Here is a 20561-nt window from a genome sequence, read left to right as displayed (position 1 = left end):
CTTTTCTTTCTATGAACAATCCTGCAGATTTGGTGGCCTTTCTTCTGGGCCCCATTGCTATAAAATGGCACATTTAACCTATTCTGAGCTCCACTGAGTACATACAATTCAAACCTGGAGGCACCAGAGCTCAGGAGAAAGGTGCTCCAATTTCAAATATGCCAAAGAGACTTGGGACACTGCAGTGCAAAGTCTCAAAATGTGCACAGTGTGTGAAATCTCTAGACTGTCCATTAAAACACACACTGTCATGCCCTTTCTAAGTTTGTTTATAAAGTCACAGACTGCTACATTAAAATAGGTTTTTGCATTTAGACTAGTCACCATTAAAAAAAATCAGTGATTATCAACATGTATTTGAGATGAGAGCTCAAATCAAAGCAACAAATAAGTTCAAGTCGCTCAATGGTCCACTATGACATGGGCAACAGCAAGGGCCATATCATCATACAAATGAGAACCCCACAATGACAGAGATTAAGACCATCATTTGTAGTATGAACTCTGCTTTCTGACCTTTGATCCAGGAACCATACGTCTATTTCTAAATTATGCACCTTTACTGAAAGGAACAATGCACTTCTGCCAGGGAATTCTGCTGGCAAAGTATGCACTTTAGATCATTTTTCCCTGGGATTGGAATACAGACTCTGGAATGTCTGTTCTGCTCCAGGCAAGAATACACAAAGGTCAGACATGGTATGGTTACCAAATTATTCAAAGAAGCTCAGTTAACTTCTTACCACTGAATTTAGTATGATGTGAGAATGTTCAATTTTAAGCAGGGAGATGAGAAGGTAAAAGATAATTAAGGACTAGACATACTGTGATTGGTGCCTTTTATTTAATTTACCTTACCGTTTACACAACCATGGGGGAAGAATCCTAACATTTTCTTTCTGAGAACAAACAAGTTGTACAAATTAAATGTTAAACATCTACAGTTTATTGATTGATTTATTTACATAACTTTACTCTTTTTGCCTTAATTCTCTGCTTTCCAGGAGCCCTAGCAGCACTGCGTCAGCCTCCAGTAAAGTTGTATCTGTTTTTGCTCCCAGGAATCTAGATGTGAGTTCAAGGTCCACCAGTCTCAGACGCACTCTGGATCCTTTTTGATATTTTCTGGGGGAAAAACAAAACAAACAAAATAAGTTCCGTTAAGCACTAGACATGCTTACATCTTCTAGGATGGAACATATTCTAGAATTTCTGGAAGTAACACAGCCCAGCCTCCATTCCCATCTCTCTCTCTCTCTCACAAATCACTCAGACCTTCCATGTTTCACTCTATTGTCTGTCAAATGACACTGATAATATTTACCTACATATTTGCAAGAGCACTTGGAGATCCTTAGATGGAAGACAGAAGTGCAAAGTAGTATATTACTAGCTTAAATTCCAAACACATACTATTTTCTTTGGCAAAAGATAAGGGAATTGATCGTGGCTTTTTCAAGGTAATGATTCACTTCACTCTTTATGAAGTTAGCAGCATTACAGAGCTGCACTCACCAATATTAGTTTACAGTTTATTTTATAAATTGCAAGAAAAAACAGTTTGCTTGTTTTATTTTTTAAAAACCTTTCCAACAAACTACTCAAACAAATTCATTTTTAAAATTAAAATTTTGCAAGGCATTTGAAAGCCTGATGCAAAACCCAGTGAAGTCAAGGGAAAGTCTTTCAATGATTTCAGTGGGTTTTGGATTAGGACCTTGGTCCCTAATTTCAAAAAATGGTTAAAGGGAATTTGTATGGAAACTAGTACACCTACATTTGTGGTAACTTTCCTATTACACTGTAATTACATGCAACACATGCTATTTAAAGTACATTGATACAGATAAGGAATGAACACGGGTGATTTTGCTAAAGAACAATAGGCATCTTTTAAATAAATATGTTTTACTTTTATTGAACTATATGTTTAAAACAACAGATGTGAATTAGAGGCAGTGTGATTTGGGAGAAAGATGGGAAAACTAGTAAATTCTCTCTCCTTGTTTTAGGGCCCAATCCTGCTAAATACTTATGCACATGAGCTTAATCATATGTGAAGGTTGTTCTGATAACTGGGCCTACAAATTTACCATAATTGTGAGTTAATAAAATGTGGTCCTATAAAAGATATTACCTCAGCCACCTTGTCTTTGTAAAAAATGAGTAAGTTCATAAGATGTCACAACTTAGAACAACAAATATTAATGGGACCAGGTATCAAAGGAAAACAAACTAAATTAGTCAAAACAAAAAATGCCTACTGATATAATTTAAGGACTGTGTTAAGATTATTTTTGGTAAACAAGGGAAGTGTGGAAATTAGAAAACCAAAATTGGTACGTCAGAAAGTAGGCCTAACTGGTGGACAAAATAAAGACACAATGGGCTATTCTGTCCATCATTTCCTTTGTGAGTCAAGTACAGTGAATGATAAGCAATAATAAGGGCCTGATCCGCACCTATGCAGATTATCTTCAATGAACTCTGCCCAGGTGCAGCAATCCATGCTAGACCCCACTGAGAGACTGGGGCTTATGCTAGAATGGAGTTACTACTGAGAACTATTTTGTTCTTCTACCAAAAGGTTTTACTGTATCTGCTGGTATCATGTACACCATTATGTGCAAGACTTGTACATCATTACAGGGGAAGACAACACATCACTAGGTCATTGGTGACATTGCTACTCTCTGTTAAAAAATATATGACACTGGCTACTCAAGCTACTTAGCATTTATTTAACTATGGCTAAGGCTATGTTTATGTCACGGAGGTCATGAAAGTCAGGGAATCAGTGACTTCCAGAGACCTTGGTTTCAGAGTAACAGCCGTGTTAGTCTGTATTCGCAAAAAGAAAAGGAGTACTTGTGGCACCTTAGAGACTAACCAATTTATTTGAGCATGAGCTTTCGTGAGCTACAGCTCACTTCATCGGATGCATACTGTGGAGACCTTGGTGACATTCTCTGCTTTAGCCCCAGGGGCTGCAGGACTCTGAAGCTGACAGTCAATGGGGCCCTGGCAGGGTTGCAGTGACAGGCGACAGCGGCGACAGCAGCGACAGGGGGCCCCCTGCAAAGTTCTAGTCACACATGACAGATTCCTGAGGGGCCCCTCCTCAGGGTTCCTACGACAGGCGAGAGCCTCGCGATGCCTCAGGCAAGTGGCTGGGGTGTCCCATTTTCTTTTTGGGAAATATGGTCACCCTGCAGCTCCCAGTCGCTGTAGGCAGAGGGGGAACCCCACAGCTCCCAGCCACCACGGTGGTGGGGAAAACATGGAGCTGCAGCAGCAAAAGTCAGACAGGTCATGGCTTCCTGAATTTTTGTTTATTGCCCATGACCTGTCCGTGACTTTTACTAAAAATAACCATGACAAAATCTTTGCATTAACTATGGCTTATATCTTCACTTCTAAGCCTCAAGCAAGGAAGGAAGCTTTTTGTTTGATTCTATCCTCCATAGAGTTAGTATCATTTGCCATTTTTTGTTAAATTATTTTTAAAAAAAATTGCCACACCTATTATAATGGAACATTCTGCCTAGAGGAAGAGACACACTTGTGTTTTATTGTTTTACTTTTTTAAAAAGTCAATGGGAGTCGCTCAACACTTGTTAAAAGCAGGCCCTAGGTGACTCAAGTTGGGTCCCCAAAATTAGTGAACACTGAGAATGATACTGACCTCCTTTGTAAAGTGCTCTGAGAACTACCGATGAAAAGCACTACGTAAGAGCACTACGTATTTTTGAACATTTCAGCCATAAGCAATTCTTACTTTTAATGCATGAAAAACTAAACACTTATCAAATGAGATCAACTTTAGCAACAGTGGCCAACTGGAGAAGGTGTAATGACTGTCTAATGTATACGCTCTCTTGACAAGCTCATTGTTTTTGCCTTTCAACCCAGGACATCAAGTAGTTACTGTCTGACAGCTAACTACTAGCACTGTGCAAAACAGTGGGAATCTCTTAGCAAAATTGTAATGGAATTGATCTCTCTTTAATGAGTCATCCAAGACTACAGAAAGACTGCACTGGAAAACAAATGTCATCTTAAAACAAAGTGTTCTGGGCTCGTACGTATTTATTTTGACATGTGAAGATCCTAGTTTACAGTTTACTCCTGGGCCTCTTGGTAAATCCTTTGTGGCTCAGGTGGTTGGGTTATGATTTTTTTCCCCAGAGTAGTCAAGGAAAATAATTGATAGCATGATTCTAAAGAGGTAACTGCAGTAAGCAGCTTGAGTGATTTTGCGAGACCTTGCCATGATCACATTTGTCAGTAACAGTAGCAATCAATGCAGTCAGTCAGGATTTTTATACACTCATTTTTAAAAAGAGAAAATTAAGGTATTTTGACTGTCCCAAAACATGAGTAAAATAATACATTTCTTACAGAGTAAAGTGCAGATCTTGAAACCTCTCAAGAACTTAAGGCGAAGTAAAATTTACTTAACAGTCGTAGTGGTGTGTGAAATAGTCACTGTGAAATTCAAAATGCTGGGGAACAGGGAATGTTTGCATTTGGTTGTAAATTTGAAACTGATTTCCACAAAATGGGTTTTTAACTCTTAAACAGGACTGTTTTGAAGCCCAATTGGTTTCATTGTGAAAACAGGCAAAATCTTGCAGTTTCACAGTAGAATTGCTGTTTTCATGAAATTTGGCTAACGCACAAAATTTCAAGGGTATAAAAACGGGCAAAACAAAGTTACAGAAAATGTACCAAAACCTGAATCTATTTACTGGTGATGAGGACACATACAAAAAAGAAGCTGGTTTAGGCTTACGATAACAAAAGATGCCTTTCACAGAAGCCAGGAGGTTCTGGGGTGAGAAAGATAATATAGAGAGACTGCTCCTAGTGCCTTCCAGCAGCCAGAGGCTACAAAAGATGGAGCCTTTTAGAAGTACCCAGGGCGAATTCTCCAATATGAACTCAAGCACTGCCCTCTTTAACAGCAGCACAGAAGAAGGGAGGGTCTTGGTATCTCACCAGGGTGTTGCTCTTGGACAGTTGGACTTCTCATCTTACTTTAGCCCTTACTTTGGCTGACAAAATTTTCATTCCTTATGTATAAGGGGCTTGAGTGGGTGAGCAGATGAGGTATATGAAAGAGGACATATGAATGGAATAAGCTGAAAAATAAGTTAGTTGTTGAGAGGGAGAGAGATTTTGGGAGAAGATGTGGGTCAGAAAACAGACAAGAGGAGAAGGTGGAGAACACAATGTATGAAAAGGAAAGGGATAAACAGGGATGGAGAGGAAGAGAAAGACAGACTGACAGCAGGTAACTCACTCAAAATAGTGTAAGAAAACATGATATCATAATTTACAATAGGATAGAAATAAAAGAAAATATAGAGTGAAGCTAGGAAGGAAGAGTAGGTATAGCAAAAGCAAGAGAAACATAAGAAGTTGGAATTTTTAAAAAATTTTAAATAGAAATGTTGAGTGATATGTTAAGTAAGTACAAAGCAAACAGTACACAACTCTTCCAGTCTTCTAAAAAAGGAGGAGGGACACATTTTTGTCCTGGATAATAAAATGTAGTCCTTGCGCTAGGAGGTGTCAGGTAAATTGTCAAGCCCCACCAATACCTACACACATATAAACACACCAGTAAATTAACCTGCCCAGCACTGACCTAATTAGAGCTCTACTCTGCAAACTCTGTACTCACATGTATAGATCTTCGATAGGACTATTAAACTGAGGAAGGTTTTGCAGGATGAAGCCACTAGTTCTCCAGAATGGAGAGAATCTTAAAAGTTACATATTAGCCTCCAGGTACAAAGGTATTACTTTTATACTGAAAAAACTTCTTTTTGTTTGATTACCACCATAATCCTTTGGCACCCAGATACTATAGTGATGGGTGTTTTACAAATGCACAGATTAGACAAATAGTCTGACCAAAATTTCTATATTACTATAAAAAAGTGTTTCTTACAAATGCAGGCTTTTCCTGTGCTATGAATTTCACAACTGTGAAGTAAATTCAATTTATCATAATGTTCTACAAGAATGCTTTAATCTCCCATTGTAGAATTATAAACAAGCCTATTTGCTCATGGTACAGTTTGTAATAAACATTGCCCAAGTTCCCGGACATGCCTTTAACACATATTTGTAATGAAAAAGCCAAGTAATTATATCATGGTGAAAGCATCACAAACCTTAACTGCTACTTCAATAATCTGAACATAAATTCCAGATACTTTAATCACACATAATCCAATTATTAAAGAAAGTTTTCTGTAGTCACAGCACACCTGCTTACAAAGGTATCCTGAAGAATACCACCTGGAAGCAGCTGACACAACTGTCAATTTGTGTGGGTATAAACATTTGCCTTTGTGACAGATTTTCCCTACAGCTAGAAAACTTTAGGATAAAAGATCAATGGAGGGTGTAGAGAAAGCGGAAACATGAATACTACTTGCAGTGGTTTCCCATCAGAGAAGTTTAGAAGCATGGGCAAATGATAGGTTGCTGCAGGCATGGTAATAATACATAAAACCCATCATTCTATCCAAGGCACCAAAGTATTAATCCTTAAAACAACCGAGGTTATACTGTGTTTAAGGTAGAAGCTTTAAGTAGAATCCAGAGACAAAGCAGGCATTTTGTTATGTTCAAAACTGGAGAACTGTCCAAGAAAGCATAAAATACCAATGGAAAAGGAAAGGAATTGTCCAGCTTTCTTTCTCTTTTTTTAAAGGGTGTGCTTTCTTTTAAAATGATGTCAACAGCTGTATTCAAGAGCATTCCATAATCAGGACAATTTGTGGGTAGGAGAGACAGGAACAACTGAGTCTTTCTCTTAACCCCCGCAAGTGCTATGTGTGTTTGTAAAGGATTCCAATGTTTGTCAACTTTCCATTGTCAAGTGAGAATATTGAACCCACTTTGAAGTAAACAATCTGAAGGACAGTCTTGTCTGGAGGAAGCAGTGGTATAGAATTCCTCTGCAAAACTTTTAGAAAACTCAAAAAAGGAAAAACAATGTAATTTGGAAGTAAATTCTAAGGAAAAGGAGTAGCTCAACTTCTTTATAATTTACTTCCAAAACAGTAATCAGAAGGGCAATATCAGGTACATGAAAATTAGTTTGTGAGTTAAGGCAGCATCTGGAATAATTAATTTAGATCCCTTTGATGCTTCAGTCCTATTTCTTGCACAATGTAACCCTTGCTCTTCTACCCAGAAAAAGTTCCCCTTCCCTCCGTCCTAACAGCATAGCTTTCAAACCAGAGCTGGCCTTTGGGGTTCCTGGCTACAGCATACTCTTTATCCACCTTCTAAGGACCTAGACATGCTGAGACTAAGCACTGATTTCTTTTGAAAAAGTTTCCAGACCTTTTTCATGTAAAGACATCTTTGAAAACATAAACTGACAGCTGAAACTCAAAGCTTGTCCATGATTTTTTACTAATGGTCATGTTCCCCTCCACAGCCACCAACATTTGTCCTTTAGGACCCATGAAAACCTCAATTTTGGAATTGGTCTGGAGTCCTCAGTTTTGGATGGAAGACTCCAGACCAATTCCCAGTTTTGGAGGCAGGACTCTGTGGGCTGCCAGTGCAGGTGCTGGGGCTGCCACAAATTCCTGGTGAACCAGCTGTTGAACTGGATCCCTGGATTACTGTTCCTTGACAAACTACTTTGGCAACTATTCATAGGTTTCTATGTGTCTTGTAGTGGGAAGTTGGCAATGGCACAAAGGTGCCTCGTCCCTCAAACATCTTTCTATAGAAAATGACTCAGGCTGGAGGTGCCTCAAAGAATCATATCAATACCCTCCCTCAAAACCTGAAGATAGTAATTGTCCACAATGGTGTGATCATAATAGACACAAGTTGCTTATGGTAGTGGTAACAGGGGTGGTGGATTTTATTTCTTTTGGAAGGGTGGAGAAGGTGGCAGGGGAAACAGGATAAGGAGTTTGAAGGGGCGAGCAAAAAGAAAAGCATTTTTCATATTCAAACCTCAAGTTTCTACAACAAATGTTGATTCACCCACACTGTATATCTTCAATATTTTGTAGTATAAATTTAATAACAAAAATATAGTAAGTTTTCAAAAACAATACCCCCCCAAACTGATGCAATCCAGAAGGGAAAGTACTATCTATGCGCAATATAACTTACTTTCCAAACGATCATACCCTTCTATTTTATTCTGATTCTCAGACCACGCCTTTCACTTTTGTACCAGAGCTTTAAGTCTGTTAAAACCAAAATTTTTCTTTCAAACCAAGCAAAAACACAACCTCTCACTGAAAACTCTTCTGGATACCAAATTTCAACATTTAAATTTTAGCCATTTTCAATGTTGTCCTATTAAAAAACAAAAGCAAACAAACCTAAGAATATTTTACTTAAGAAAGACGGCAGGGGTGTGTGTACGTGCACCCTTGTAGTGATGGTTTACAACCCATGACAATACAGCTGGAAAAAAAGTTCAAATATTGGTTTGTTTAAGACGTTACCTTTGGATAGAGTGTAAGATCTGCATAGTGAGTAATTCAGAAAACAACGCGCATGTAAAAACCAAGGGGTTCCACTGAAACTGTTCTGTGACTCTAACTACAGTGTTTGCTACCAAGTGAATAGTGTTGCAGGTGTGCAATTTCATGTCTATTCATGGGTAGCAGAAGTATCCTTATTTTGAGAATGACAACAGACATTTTCTCCAGACTCTAAACTATGGTATAATGACTGCAGTATTTTTCTTCTTCCAATCATTCAATATATAAGAATTTTACATGGCCACTTTCCCACCATCGTTGCAATCATGAACTGCCTTTGCCATTAAAGTCATATAACAATTATTATTTTAAGTTAAAGTGAAAGGGCTTTTATTCCTAGAGAGGTTATAAAATCAATGACAACTGCAGAAGCGGGGGCACTTTACATGCTGTCTTAATTTTCTCCATCCTTTTATAAACTGATTTTTAAAATGCATACATACACAAAGGCACCTCAGAAATCCTCTGTTCCACTTCATAAACATGTAACATCGCTACCCTGAAAGGCAACTAGGACATCTCAAATAAGCATATTCGAAATGAAAATACTCTGTTCTGTCTGGGGTTTTCTTTGTTTTTTGTTGTTGTTTTTTTAAACTTCAAGTGCTTTCTTTGGAGTGATCTTTATGACGTCTAAAGCTAAACAGATTCAATCCCAGCTATGCCTGTTCTCTTCCACTATGCACTCTTTCATACCATATGCTGAACCAAAAGAGCCTGCCTGTCTGATCTGGATAGGAAAAGGGCAATTAAATCTGGTTTTGTGTTTCTGTATTAAGGGCATGATTTAAAGACTTTCCTTTGGAGAGGTTTTTGACATTCTTTCCACAGACATTTTTTAACATCTGCCAATGCATTCTAGTGATGGTTCTCATAGATTTAAATAGTAGGGAATCTCTCTGGCTAGTTCTTTGATATAAATATATTAAATAATGCAAAGCACACTGAAGTCAAGGCTAGGACTGAACCGCAGTATCAGGTATCTATACAGAATGCTGTAAGAAATTCTGATTTTGCTAGGCAAATTAGCTGGACTACTGCAACAATGCATCTTGAGACTTTCAAAATGTATCTTTTGAAACTAATAACAAATAGTGTGTTTATTCCAATGCCTTAATACAGTGTAGTTTAAGATTTTCTATGGTTTCTCACCATTTCCAACTTTAAAATGGAAGACTTCATATTTGTCAACCTAAAAAAATACAAGAACAAAAATGAATGGTCTTTTATGAGGTTTCACAGTCAATTTGGCTCCATATTTTTTCTTTGATATTATCACCACTGTTCAAGTACACCAACAGCAATCTGAACTCCCCCTGTGTTACACTCATAGCTCCTTACTAAAATACAGTTATTCGTAACAGAACTTCTGATTTAGTAAAGTAAGGAATAAAAATATTTGTATTTCATTGTCAGGAGTTTGTTCTGGAATTATAAAATGTTCAGAGCTCTGTCCTGAGCCCTGCGACTGCCCATTTGCTCTAGCGACAGGGTGGGGTGGGGGGAGGGGTGGTCATATGTCACAGTTCCGGGCAACCACATCTGTATTCCCCACTCTGGTACCGCAAGGGCATTGACTCTCAGGCTTCTGGCTCCCGTCACCTCTTGAGTGTAGACACGCCTCGCTCCCTTCTGACCAGGATATATCCAGGTTGTACAGTTCCCTGCCTTCCATATGTTGCTCCCACCAAAAGACAGTCTGCCTAAAAAGGCCTGCTTGCTTTCTCTTCAGAGACTTATAACAGCGTAATTGCCAACAGTTATAAGTTACCACATGGCACTTCCTATGCAAGCTTATTTTATTTTTAAGATAAAAGCACTACAGAGAAAATATTAAAACAATAAAAGAACCTACACGCATGCTAATCAGCCCACCAATTGTCTCCAACATGGATTCTGGCAGGTGAGTCCTTCATATCCTTCAAAGGGGCCATTTTGTGGTCACAAGTTCATAACAGCATCAGTGCATAACTAACACAGTCTTATAGGACCTCATTAGCCCAAGTCCTTTCAACACTTCCCTAACGATTGGAACCCTATGTAGACCAGGGGTCCTGTTCGTTTGTTAGATCAGGAAGAAGCCCCTGAGCCTGTTTAAAACCAGGCTATTTATCCAAAATCCTTTTTTTGTCTGTTAGCCCCTGGAGAATTAGTATATGCATTTGAACTAGTATATGCAAACCTCTCTGGGGGTGGCTTCAAAAGGCTGATATAACCAGAGGAATTACATTAGCACACTGACTCCTCCTAGAGAAGTTACATAAAATTTCACAAGACCACAAACAATTGCATTTTTAATACAATGGACCCCAAAGGTATTAAACTCAGTTCAATAAGGTTTAACTCAATTCAGTGCGGGGTTTGTTCAGGATACTGTTATATATGCCACAGTAGAGCTGGCTTAAAAAAAACCAAACAGGTGGGGATATTCCTCTAGTGTCTAAGGCTTATAAAGGGTGGCGTAGGTGACTGGTTGTGGATGGGTCTAGGGGAATGGAGCCTGGTCAGAGCACACTGCTCTTCATCAATCCCTGACTAGCAAGCAACAGTCTCAAGAGTCACTGCAGCCAGAGCACAGTTTTGAACAACTCTAAACTACATTCATAGTTGAGCAGGCCTCCAGGGTTTGCAGCAATCTACTCCTTTGCAGCTCCCCCACCTCTGCTGCACCCAGCAGAAGACTGGATCCAGGATCATAATGTACTTGCATCACATGAGGATGTTGAAGTACTTTCCAGGCCATTAGTAACCAAAGAGATGTTAGACAAAATCCACTAGGGATAAACATTTTTAATCAGCAGGCCTGGATAATTTGTACCGAATGGTCCTAAAAGAGCTGTCTGAAAAGTTCTTGGCCCACTAATGTTAATTTTTAATAAATCTTGGTATACTGGGGAAATTCCAGAAGATTGAGAGAGGACTAATATTGTGCTGATATTCAAAAAGGGCAAGCACGATGACCAAGGATAATTATAGGCTGCTTAGCTTGACATCAATCACAGGCAAAATAATGGAAAAAACTGATATGGGATTCAAATAATAAAAAATTAAAAGACGGGAATATAATTAATGCCACAAAACATGGTTTTATGGAAAACAGGTCTTGTCAAACAAACCTCATTTTATTCTTTGATGAGATTACAAGTTTGGATCATAGATGTAACCTCCTAGATGTAATGTACTTAGACTTTTGTAAGGCATTTGATTTAGTACCACACACCATTCAGATAAAAAAATTTGCGCTATACAATATCAATAAAGCATATGTTAAATGGACTAAGAACTGGCTCACTGACAGATCTCAAAAAGTAGTCATTGATGGGGAATCATCGTCAAATGGGAGTGTTTCTAGTGGGGTTCCACAGTGTGTGGTACTAAGCCTGACGCTGTCCAACGTTTTCACCAATGATCTGGAAATAAATATAAAATCACTGCTGATATAATTTGTAGAGGACACAAAGATCGGCAAAGTTAGTAAATAAATTATAGTGAGGACCACTGGAGCAAACTACAGAAGGGAAGTGGTGGATTTTCCATCTCTTGATGTCTTTCTCAAAGAGATGCTTTAGTCAAGTGCAGTTATTGGGCTCAACACAGGGGTAACTGTGAAATTTAATGGCTTCTGATATACCGGAGGTCAATCTAGATAATCTATTAGGTCCCTTCTTGCCTGAAACTCTATGAATCATTATTGCAGCAGTCAGTCAATCAGAAGAAGAATGTATACTCAAAATGGGATTTACAAGGCACCCCTGTTCTCTGCAATCATTAAGTACGGCACAAAAATGCTCCAAGGTTGCTGGTGGCGAAAGTTAGATTTACTCCATTCTGTAAGAAATTGTATTTTTTTTTTCCCTTGTGACTTGTCCGCCCATGGCCACTTTATCTAGACTTGCTTTCCTCTCCATTTCTTTGTTCTCATCTTTCCATGTGCTAAAAAGCAAACATCTTTCTATATTTTGTTGCTTAGTGTTTAGTTTCATGCTATTTGTTTAATAAGTGTCCAGGATATTTTTTGCTCCATATGTCACCACACATGTATAAAAAACCCTCCTTTCAGAAGTGGAAAGGGACATGCTTTTCAGGATAATGTTAAGCATCTCAAAAACTATTCACCTATCTTACATTCTTTGAAATACTTAGCAGAATGCATCAAACCTTATGTAACCTTTAGCCTACTGCCCATATTCATTACACTATGTGCTGGATTTTCTAACTACAATATATGCAGAAAGTATACAAACAATCACCATTGAAATCAACAGGAGTTTTATGTACCTGAGGTAGGATTTGGTCCCAAGAACTATTTTATCTAACAACTTCTAAAAGATAAATTTGTCTTGAAATTCTCAGATAAAGATTTGGGGGTGTAATTAGATCCTGAAGCTTAAAAGGACATTCTGGGACATGTGAAAATCCATGTATCCTATGGATCTTATAGAAACACATTATACAGTAAAATTGTCACTACATGGTCTAAACAGGTGTGAATTTTAATGATGTCTACTGACATTACTTTTAATAATGTTTACTCTGATAAGTACTGCAACGTTTGGGGGTTAAAGGGTTACCTTCTTTATACTTATGGAGCTGCCCAAACTTAAATATACTGATCAAGTGGTGTCTTCATTCCAGATGACTCAGATTTCTGTATCCTTGTCACTCTTAGGTGCTTATGTTCCTGGCTGTTAGACCATTAACAACTGAGGTGTTTGGTTTTTTGGGTTTTTTTTTTTTTTTTTTTTTTTAAGAAGTGACAGTGTAGATTCCCTTCTCATAGAATAGGTGGGTCAACTTTGGTGGACAGCTGAAATGTGTCTGTTTTCAGTGTCTGCTGATAAAACCAAAGAATACAATGCCTCATTATAGCCCTTTTATGATATAAGTCATCCTAACAAATTGGTGAAATAACTGTCCATCATGTTGTACAATTATGGTAATATCACTAATTAAATTGATATATTTTTTCTGCTAAAGTAAAAATAAAATACTCAAAGTTTGAAATCATTTACAAGTAAAATCTAATTCTACATGTGGCTCTTAAAGCAGAGATTTTGCTCTTTAAAAAATATTCTAGACAGAAATTCATATTTTTTTACTAACTTCTTAAAGGTACTACTAGCTTTGACCTTAGAGTAAACCCTTCTTCCAAAGTGTCCCACACTATGACAGTGACATTTGCCAGAACAGAAAAATAATTTTTGTTGACTGTATGAAAGAATCAGTTTGTGTTGTAAAAAGCTCTTATTGAAACTTTTTGAAAGAGCCCCTCTTCTTTCACACTAAAGGAATAATATAAATAAATGATATTTTTCATATCATATCAAAGATGAATGCTATAACCTTTTCTCCATGGCAGAATCTGATAAGATTTGACAAATGAAACCTGCAAAAGGTAACTGCTGTCATCAAAGAACTTGTATCAGGTATAGTTATGTCATAATACAACAATTTATGCCAGTCACCTTCCCAGGCCGGAATGTAGAATTTGTCACCTAACTTGAGAGGAAACATCATTTCAAAAGGACTGTGGTAAAGGAAATCGACATCTTCAGTTGAGATTCAACTACTTTATTCTTAAGGAACGTAATCAGCAGAAAAACTCTTTTGGAAGACAAAAATATTGTTAGTTAATTTAGAAATAATATTTTAAAAATGAAGATTATATATATGGGATTTAGCTACTACTTAGGCAGTAACGTCAGCATATTTTTCATTTCTAAATGCTTAGTAGAATTGCAAAAGGATTATACACTTGTGTAGAGAATGAGAATATTCAGTTATGCTAGACTGGATTTTTAAAAAGTTATAAGATAACCTTTAATTTGAAAAAAAAATTCCCCTATCAGCAAGTTATTGTTTACTGAAGAGTGTTTTCTGCCCTTTTTTTTTTTTTGGAAGCATCTGGTTTTGGTAATTCTCAGAGACTGACCACTCTATTAGAGAGACCACTTGTCCTATCATATATTGCAATTCCTAAGTTACTATGTTATACTGGCTAACAATCAGACTTAAATTAAGGCTCATATCTTAGACTCAGAAAATGTATCTGTGCTTACCTGACAATTTCCTCTCTTTTAGTATTAAATGTCCACAGATCCATTATAATGGGTACTTCAGCCTGCTTGTGGCTTGGAGGACAGAACCAGACCAGTCAGTCAGTAGCCACATGGGAGTACCACACCCCCTAAAGATTCCACCAGATGTGGCAATTTCCACAGCCATAATTCCACTTCTACTTTACTAAATTAGACAGTATTAAATGTACTTTGAGGAAGAAGCACTACAATTCCTCCTACTGCAGAGTATAGGAAATTCTCTTCCATGAACAAAACCCAAATCTTTGAATGTTCAGTTCTAACTCTATTCGAGATGATCCATTTACCTCTGGATGAGTTGGATCTGTGGACAGTATTACTTGGAGAAAGAAAATTTTCAAATAAACACACAGATACATCTTCCTATTCATCACGCTTAGATCCACAGATCCATTACATTGGAGTTTTCACAGCAGTCTGCCTCCAGGGTAGGAACCAGGGTCATCTTTTAAACATGGATCTCCAAAACGAGGTATAGTACATATCCTTCACATCTCCTTGTGAAGATGTCTGCCAAAAATTAGTATGGCTAAAGAATGGATGATCAATATGTAACATTTTGGTGAATTTGTGTACTGATGGTCATGTGGCTGTCTGTCAATACAGGAAACATGACTATTCTGCCGGAGGTAGTCAGTGCTCCCAAGGACTAGACTTTGATGCTTGACAGAAGGAATACTATTTCTTGCGTTTACCTTGAGAATGAATGACATGACATAACAGTTGTAAGGATTACTTGTTTGAATTCAAAGAACAATACTGGGTCTCATCGGAAAAAGATCTCAACTTCAAAACTTGTCTGATTGGAGAGAACAGCTATTGGGAAGTCTATTTTAATGGACTGGAAGTACAATGATTTCTCATGCACAGGTTCATTCTGGATAGTGCAATCAGCAGCAGAAAGAGGTTTCAAGGTTGTGCTCTATTACCTTCTGGGACTAGAATGAAGGTTTTTGCCCTAAGTATTTAATGTACACATTTTCCTTTTTAAAAACGTATTGATAGCAATATACTACACAGATTTGAACTTTTTGCTTAGATGCTCTCATATACCCACATTAAGGTCCTCCTGGAGGAACTCTAGGCTATGTTACACTTGTTTAACATCGTTGTTAAACATGGGCTTTGTACTACTCAGTAGAATAAGTTTTATTGGTTGACTTCTTGTTAGGGTCCATGAGAGTGGTAATTACTTCATCCAAGTATCTATTTTGAACCTGTCTGGTCATGGATGAAGGATTTTTTTTCTGCAATAACAGAACTCCTCTGTGAAGTAGAGACTTTTGAACATCCAGTGCTGCATTAATCAGGTTGAGGCTGAGAGGCATAATCTCTTCAACCAGAAAGGATAAAGTATCATTGCTGCTCTCTCCTTCCTATCTTTTGCATGGCCGTGAGGAGTAGTGGAAAGGCATATAGCGAAGATATTGCACAGCTTTGCAAGAGGTCATTCACCACCTAACCTCTTGGGTTTAGACACAGTCAGAAGCCATGGGGCACTTTTTTTGCTGTTTCTGGATGCAAAGAGATCAATCACCAGCCCACCAAATTGATTTGCAATAAGAGAATACTTCTGGAGGCAGGTTCCATTCTGCTTAATCTAAACCCTGGTATGCATCTTCCCCTTGATGGGCAGTGCACAGAGATAAGAAACTTTGCTCTGACCAGGACAAGAGTTGTTTTTGTCTATGGGGGTTAGATTAGGCTGATAATGTTCTTCCTTTTATTTATGAAACCCCATCAGACACATTGACTGTCACAATCAGAACAAATCTGTTATCCATGGAAGAAACAGTGCTCCAAGACCTTAATGAATCATTATGTTTCAGTTGGTGGATCCTGTGCTGTCCCCCTTTCTGGTACCTACTCTCTGGATTGAAGTGGGACCTGAAAGAGCACCCTCCCAAGCTGGCATCTGACATAAGAATCATCAGGTCTGGTTCACTAGTGGATGGATCCCTTTAAAAAATTTGATTCTTTGCCCTTAGTTAAGGGAGCGGAGAATATACAATGGGACTTTGACCACTACCAATGGATATGTATGATATGCAGAAGGGACAGTAAGAATTACTGGACAGGTCTCTCATGAACTCTGCTTCATTGAAGCATTTCTGTATATGAGATCAGCATTCCCAACAGACTCCAGTAAGAATAGGCTTTTGTTTTTGTACCACCACTTGTTTTCTTGATGCCCATCTTCACTTTCTGAGATGAAACCTTGTACTTGATAGCATTTCTCCTTGGCTCAGCCTATGATTGAGTTCCCTGGCACCAAATTACATTTGTTTATCATGAATCCAAGATACTCCAGAAACAGCATCCTCTGTGTACTTGTTTCTGCCTTCTCACTGTGCAGAGCTGTGATTAGAAAAATTGTCTAGGAAGAGATAAAATTGAATTTCCTTCTTCCTTACAGCCAATATTAATACTACCATGACCCTGCAAGAGACACTGGGAGCACTTGTCAGATCAAATGGCAATGATTGAAGTTGAAGGGGAACATCTGCTATCCATATGCAAAATGGAATTGTCAGTGAGAGGATAACATGGGAATGTGAAGATAAGCCTTGTTTTGGAATTCATTCAGATGTTTCAGATTGAACCCTTTTCTATTTGTTCCTAATTGTCGATGACTAGAAATAGGATAGGGAATGAGCTGTATTACTCTGATTTGAAATAGATGATGGATGTCCTGGCATTCCCACAGGTTGCTTGAGATTGGGAATGAGACAAACTGTTCCTGTGATTCTTGCACAGCTCCACAGATTATCCCCTCTAGACAAAGTCCAAAAACCTCATTTTGACCAAAGCTTCAGGTAGTCTGTTTGTTCCCAAACTGAAAGAGGCTGGTACCAATCAGGGGTCTAAATCTAAAGAAGTCTACGTGGAAGTCATGCAGATAGCTTTAGGGGAAATGAGGGCAGCTACTAAACTTGCCTCAGTACCCCAACTGGGCTGGGCTGAGGCAGGGAACTGCACCCTGCATGAACAGAGCTGGCCACAATCCCCAACAAGACACTCAATAAGGGGGGAAGCACATGACACAGACCTTTGCTTTAGCATCTGGCTTTCTTGGCCTAGCTTGGTCCCTGGAGCCTGCAGAGGCATAAGCTGCTGCAAATGCCTCAGAAGAGGAAGCAGAGCTCAGGGGACTCCCCAAATCTCCCCAAAAGCAAATGCAGTCCTGGGGTATGGCTGGGAATTAGGCTAATGGGGGCTGCGAGAAGCAGCGCGGGCCAAGGGACGTGCTGGCTGCCCTTCCCGCAGCCCTCATTGGCCTGGAGCAGCAAACCGCAGCCACTGGGAGCCGAGATCGGCTGAACCTGCGGACGTGGAAGGTAAACAAACCGGTCCAGGCCGCCAGGGGCTTTCCCTGCACAAGCGGTGGAACAAGTTTGGGAAACACTGGTCTAAACATTTGAAATGAAGTTTTGGAATTTTCCTTAGAAAAGCACTGTTGAAGGGAGGACTGGTTGAGCGAATGGCCACTGTGGAGGGAACTTCAGCATTCCCTTGCTGTGAGTGACTGACAGGTCTTTTTGACACTCATGTGGCTCATCACCTTTAGAATCACGACACAGACCTCTGTCACTTGAGCTAACAGAGTAACTCATAGCAGTAGTAGGCTGATGTGGACCAACACTAGACGGGTATAGGACACACTCTGCCAGTGGGTTTCAGTTTTATTTTTGCTGGCAACTCAGGATTGGTGAGACTCAGGAATCTTGGTCTCCATTTCAGGATCTGCAGGGGAGTGTGCTCTATAGAGCACAGAGTATTCGGCCTATTTCCCCAAAGCCTGATTCCTTCTGCCCCATCCTGGTCCTCTCTCTTCCCCACTCCTGGCTCCTTGTCTTGTCTGGAGCAGGTGGGAATGGCCGTTACTGGAAAAGTCTTTCTGAGCCCCTACAGCCACGGGCTAGATGATGCATGTGCAGTCACTCTGTGTGAATGGTGCATGTGCAGTCCAATCAGCACATGGAGCTATGAGATGCTTGAGGATGTTCAGTGAAGATGGACTCTTTAAAGATTTTAGTTGTTGCACTGCGATTTTTCAGAGGTTTATAACTTGGCCAAATTTGAGCAGATTCCCCTTGGGATGGCAAAAACCCTGACCACAAAAGCCAATCCCTGCAAAATTTCAACTCTCCACTCCAGACCATGTGGGCGCTAGAGCTGTTTAAAGAGAAGGCTGTCAGAATTCTTTTAATATAGACAAAACAATGTATTTTTCTCTAGCCTCGTTGTTGGAAATGGCTCACCAGCCATTGGTTGAAATTTCCCCCCCAAAAAATTCAGCTTGAGGCCCCCATCCGTAATGGAAAATCTCAATTCACACAGTTAACATTTGGCAGGATCTTATCATGGGACAGATCAGGCAACCTTAATGAGAGAGACAAGGTGGGTGACGTAATATCTTTTACTGGACCAACTGGTGAGGGAAGACAAGCTTTCGAGCTTACGCAGAGCCCTTCTTCAGGTCTCAACAACATTGCATACAATGTTAATACAATCTTAATAATAGACAGTACTACCAGCCCTGCCTATAATATTTTTAGGGTGGTTATTTTCTTGGGTAAGTTTCTAAAATAAAAAATATTTAGAAACCAGAGGGTATTTCCCAGTATTTAAAAACATGGTAGGTTTCATTTTTAACTCAAAATGAATCAAAATATCCTAAGAACAATCTTAGCTACCTACGTTATGAATGCTCAATAAAATATTAGTACTAAACAGACGTTTTGGTGAAAAAAAGGTCATGGTTTCCTTGTCAAAAGGACATTTTCAGATTTTGTCAGGAACATTTTTTTGCACTTCCTTAGGTCTCAGATAGCCCATTCAAATGACTTTGCTGGTTAATAAAAGTACTTTCTAGAGGGAACAGAAAATTCTTACAAAAGGTTGGCACCCTGAAAAGAAAATGAAAATGGTTTGGCAGTGTCATACCATCAGAGTTCAAGACCACTGCAGCAATGAGTCTAAAGTGTGCTGCAAGGCCACCAGCAAGTCTGATTTCTATCAGAAATGACAAAATATCATCAGTCCCTGAGCAAACCTAACACTTGAAGAAGACATGATGTTTTTACTTTCTGCTAAATATAGTCCATTAAAAACATTTTGGATTTCAAAAAAATTGTTTACACAAACATGTGAAATGAGACAAAACAAGCAAATGTAGGAAGAGCTGAATGCTTTGTACATTACGGCTTGAAAGCAGTAATTCTAGGCAGCTAAAAATGTGTTATCTAGCACAACAGGCGAATTACCTGTATGTAGACAAAAGACTTAAATGTGAAGACAGAGGAAAGGGCAGCTTTTGGAAACATTATAAAGAAAGACTCGAGCCTGTGATAGCTCGTATATAAGAAGAAGCATCAAAGATTCCCCTGATGCTACAGGCTTGGGATATGGGAAAATTATAGGAGCTATCAATGAATACAGCAAAGGAAAGAAATTCAGGAGGAATAAGAGAAGTTCAGTTCTGAAGAAAATGAGTGGGAAATGGCAGCTGAACATTCAAGAAAAGATTTGTCAGAGAGAAGCTAAAGTTGCAAGTTGAAACTTGACCAGGAGGGTCGCAAGGAAAGAGGTGAAAGAGAAGAAGCTAGGCAGCAAGAACACCATATGCCTTAGGATTTTGGAAACATAGGGGAGCAAGGAAATAGGATGGGACTTAGAGAAGGAATTTGGATCAAAGGATGGTGACTTTTCATGACAGGAGAAACAAGAATATGATTGTAGGCAGTGAAAAATAGAATGGCTGAAACTAAGGGAGAGGGTGCAGTTTAAATGAGTATGAAAAAGGGAACAGATTGAAGAGACAGTGTTAAAAGAAAGGTCTCAGAGCTGGAAACAGGAGCAAAGGAGTAGAGAAAGGGTATGTCTGTGCTGCACTAAAAGACTTGCAGCAGTGAGTCCCAGA

At 38.9% G+C, this 20561-nt stretch overlaps 1 protein-coding gene across 1 annotated transcript in view; it reads right to left on the bottom strand.

The window, feature by feature from the left end:
- Positions 1–834: 834 nt before the first annotated feature.
- Positions 835–20561, bottom strand: part of TPD52 (tumor protein D52) — a 188323-nt gene continuing 168596 nt past the window's right edge. Inside the window, exon 7 of the mRNA XM_074944199.1 lies at positions 835–1125. Coding sequence (XP_074800300.1) covers positions 972–1125 — 154 coding nt within the window. The 3' untranslated portion in view covers positions 835–971. The remainder of the gene's footprint in view (positions 1126–20561) is intronic.

Source organism: Natator depressus, chromosome 2 (assembly GCF_965152275.1).
Source record: "Natator depressus isolate rNatDep1 chromosome 2, rNatDep2.hap1, whole genome shotgun sequence".
Classification (NCBI taxonomy): Eukaryota; Metazoa; Chordata; order Testudines; family Cheloniidae; genus Natator; species Natator depressus.
This window is presented reverse-complemented; position numbering and strand designations above follow the sequence as displayed.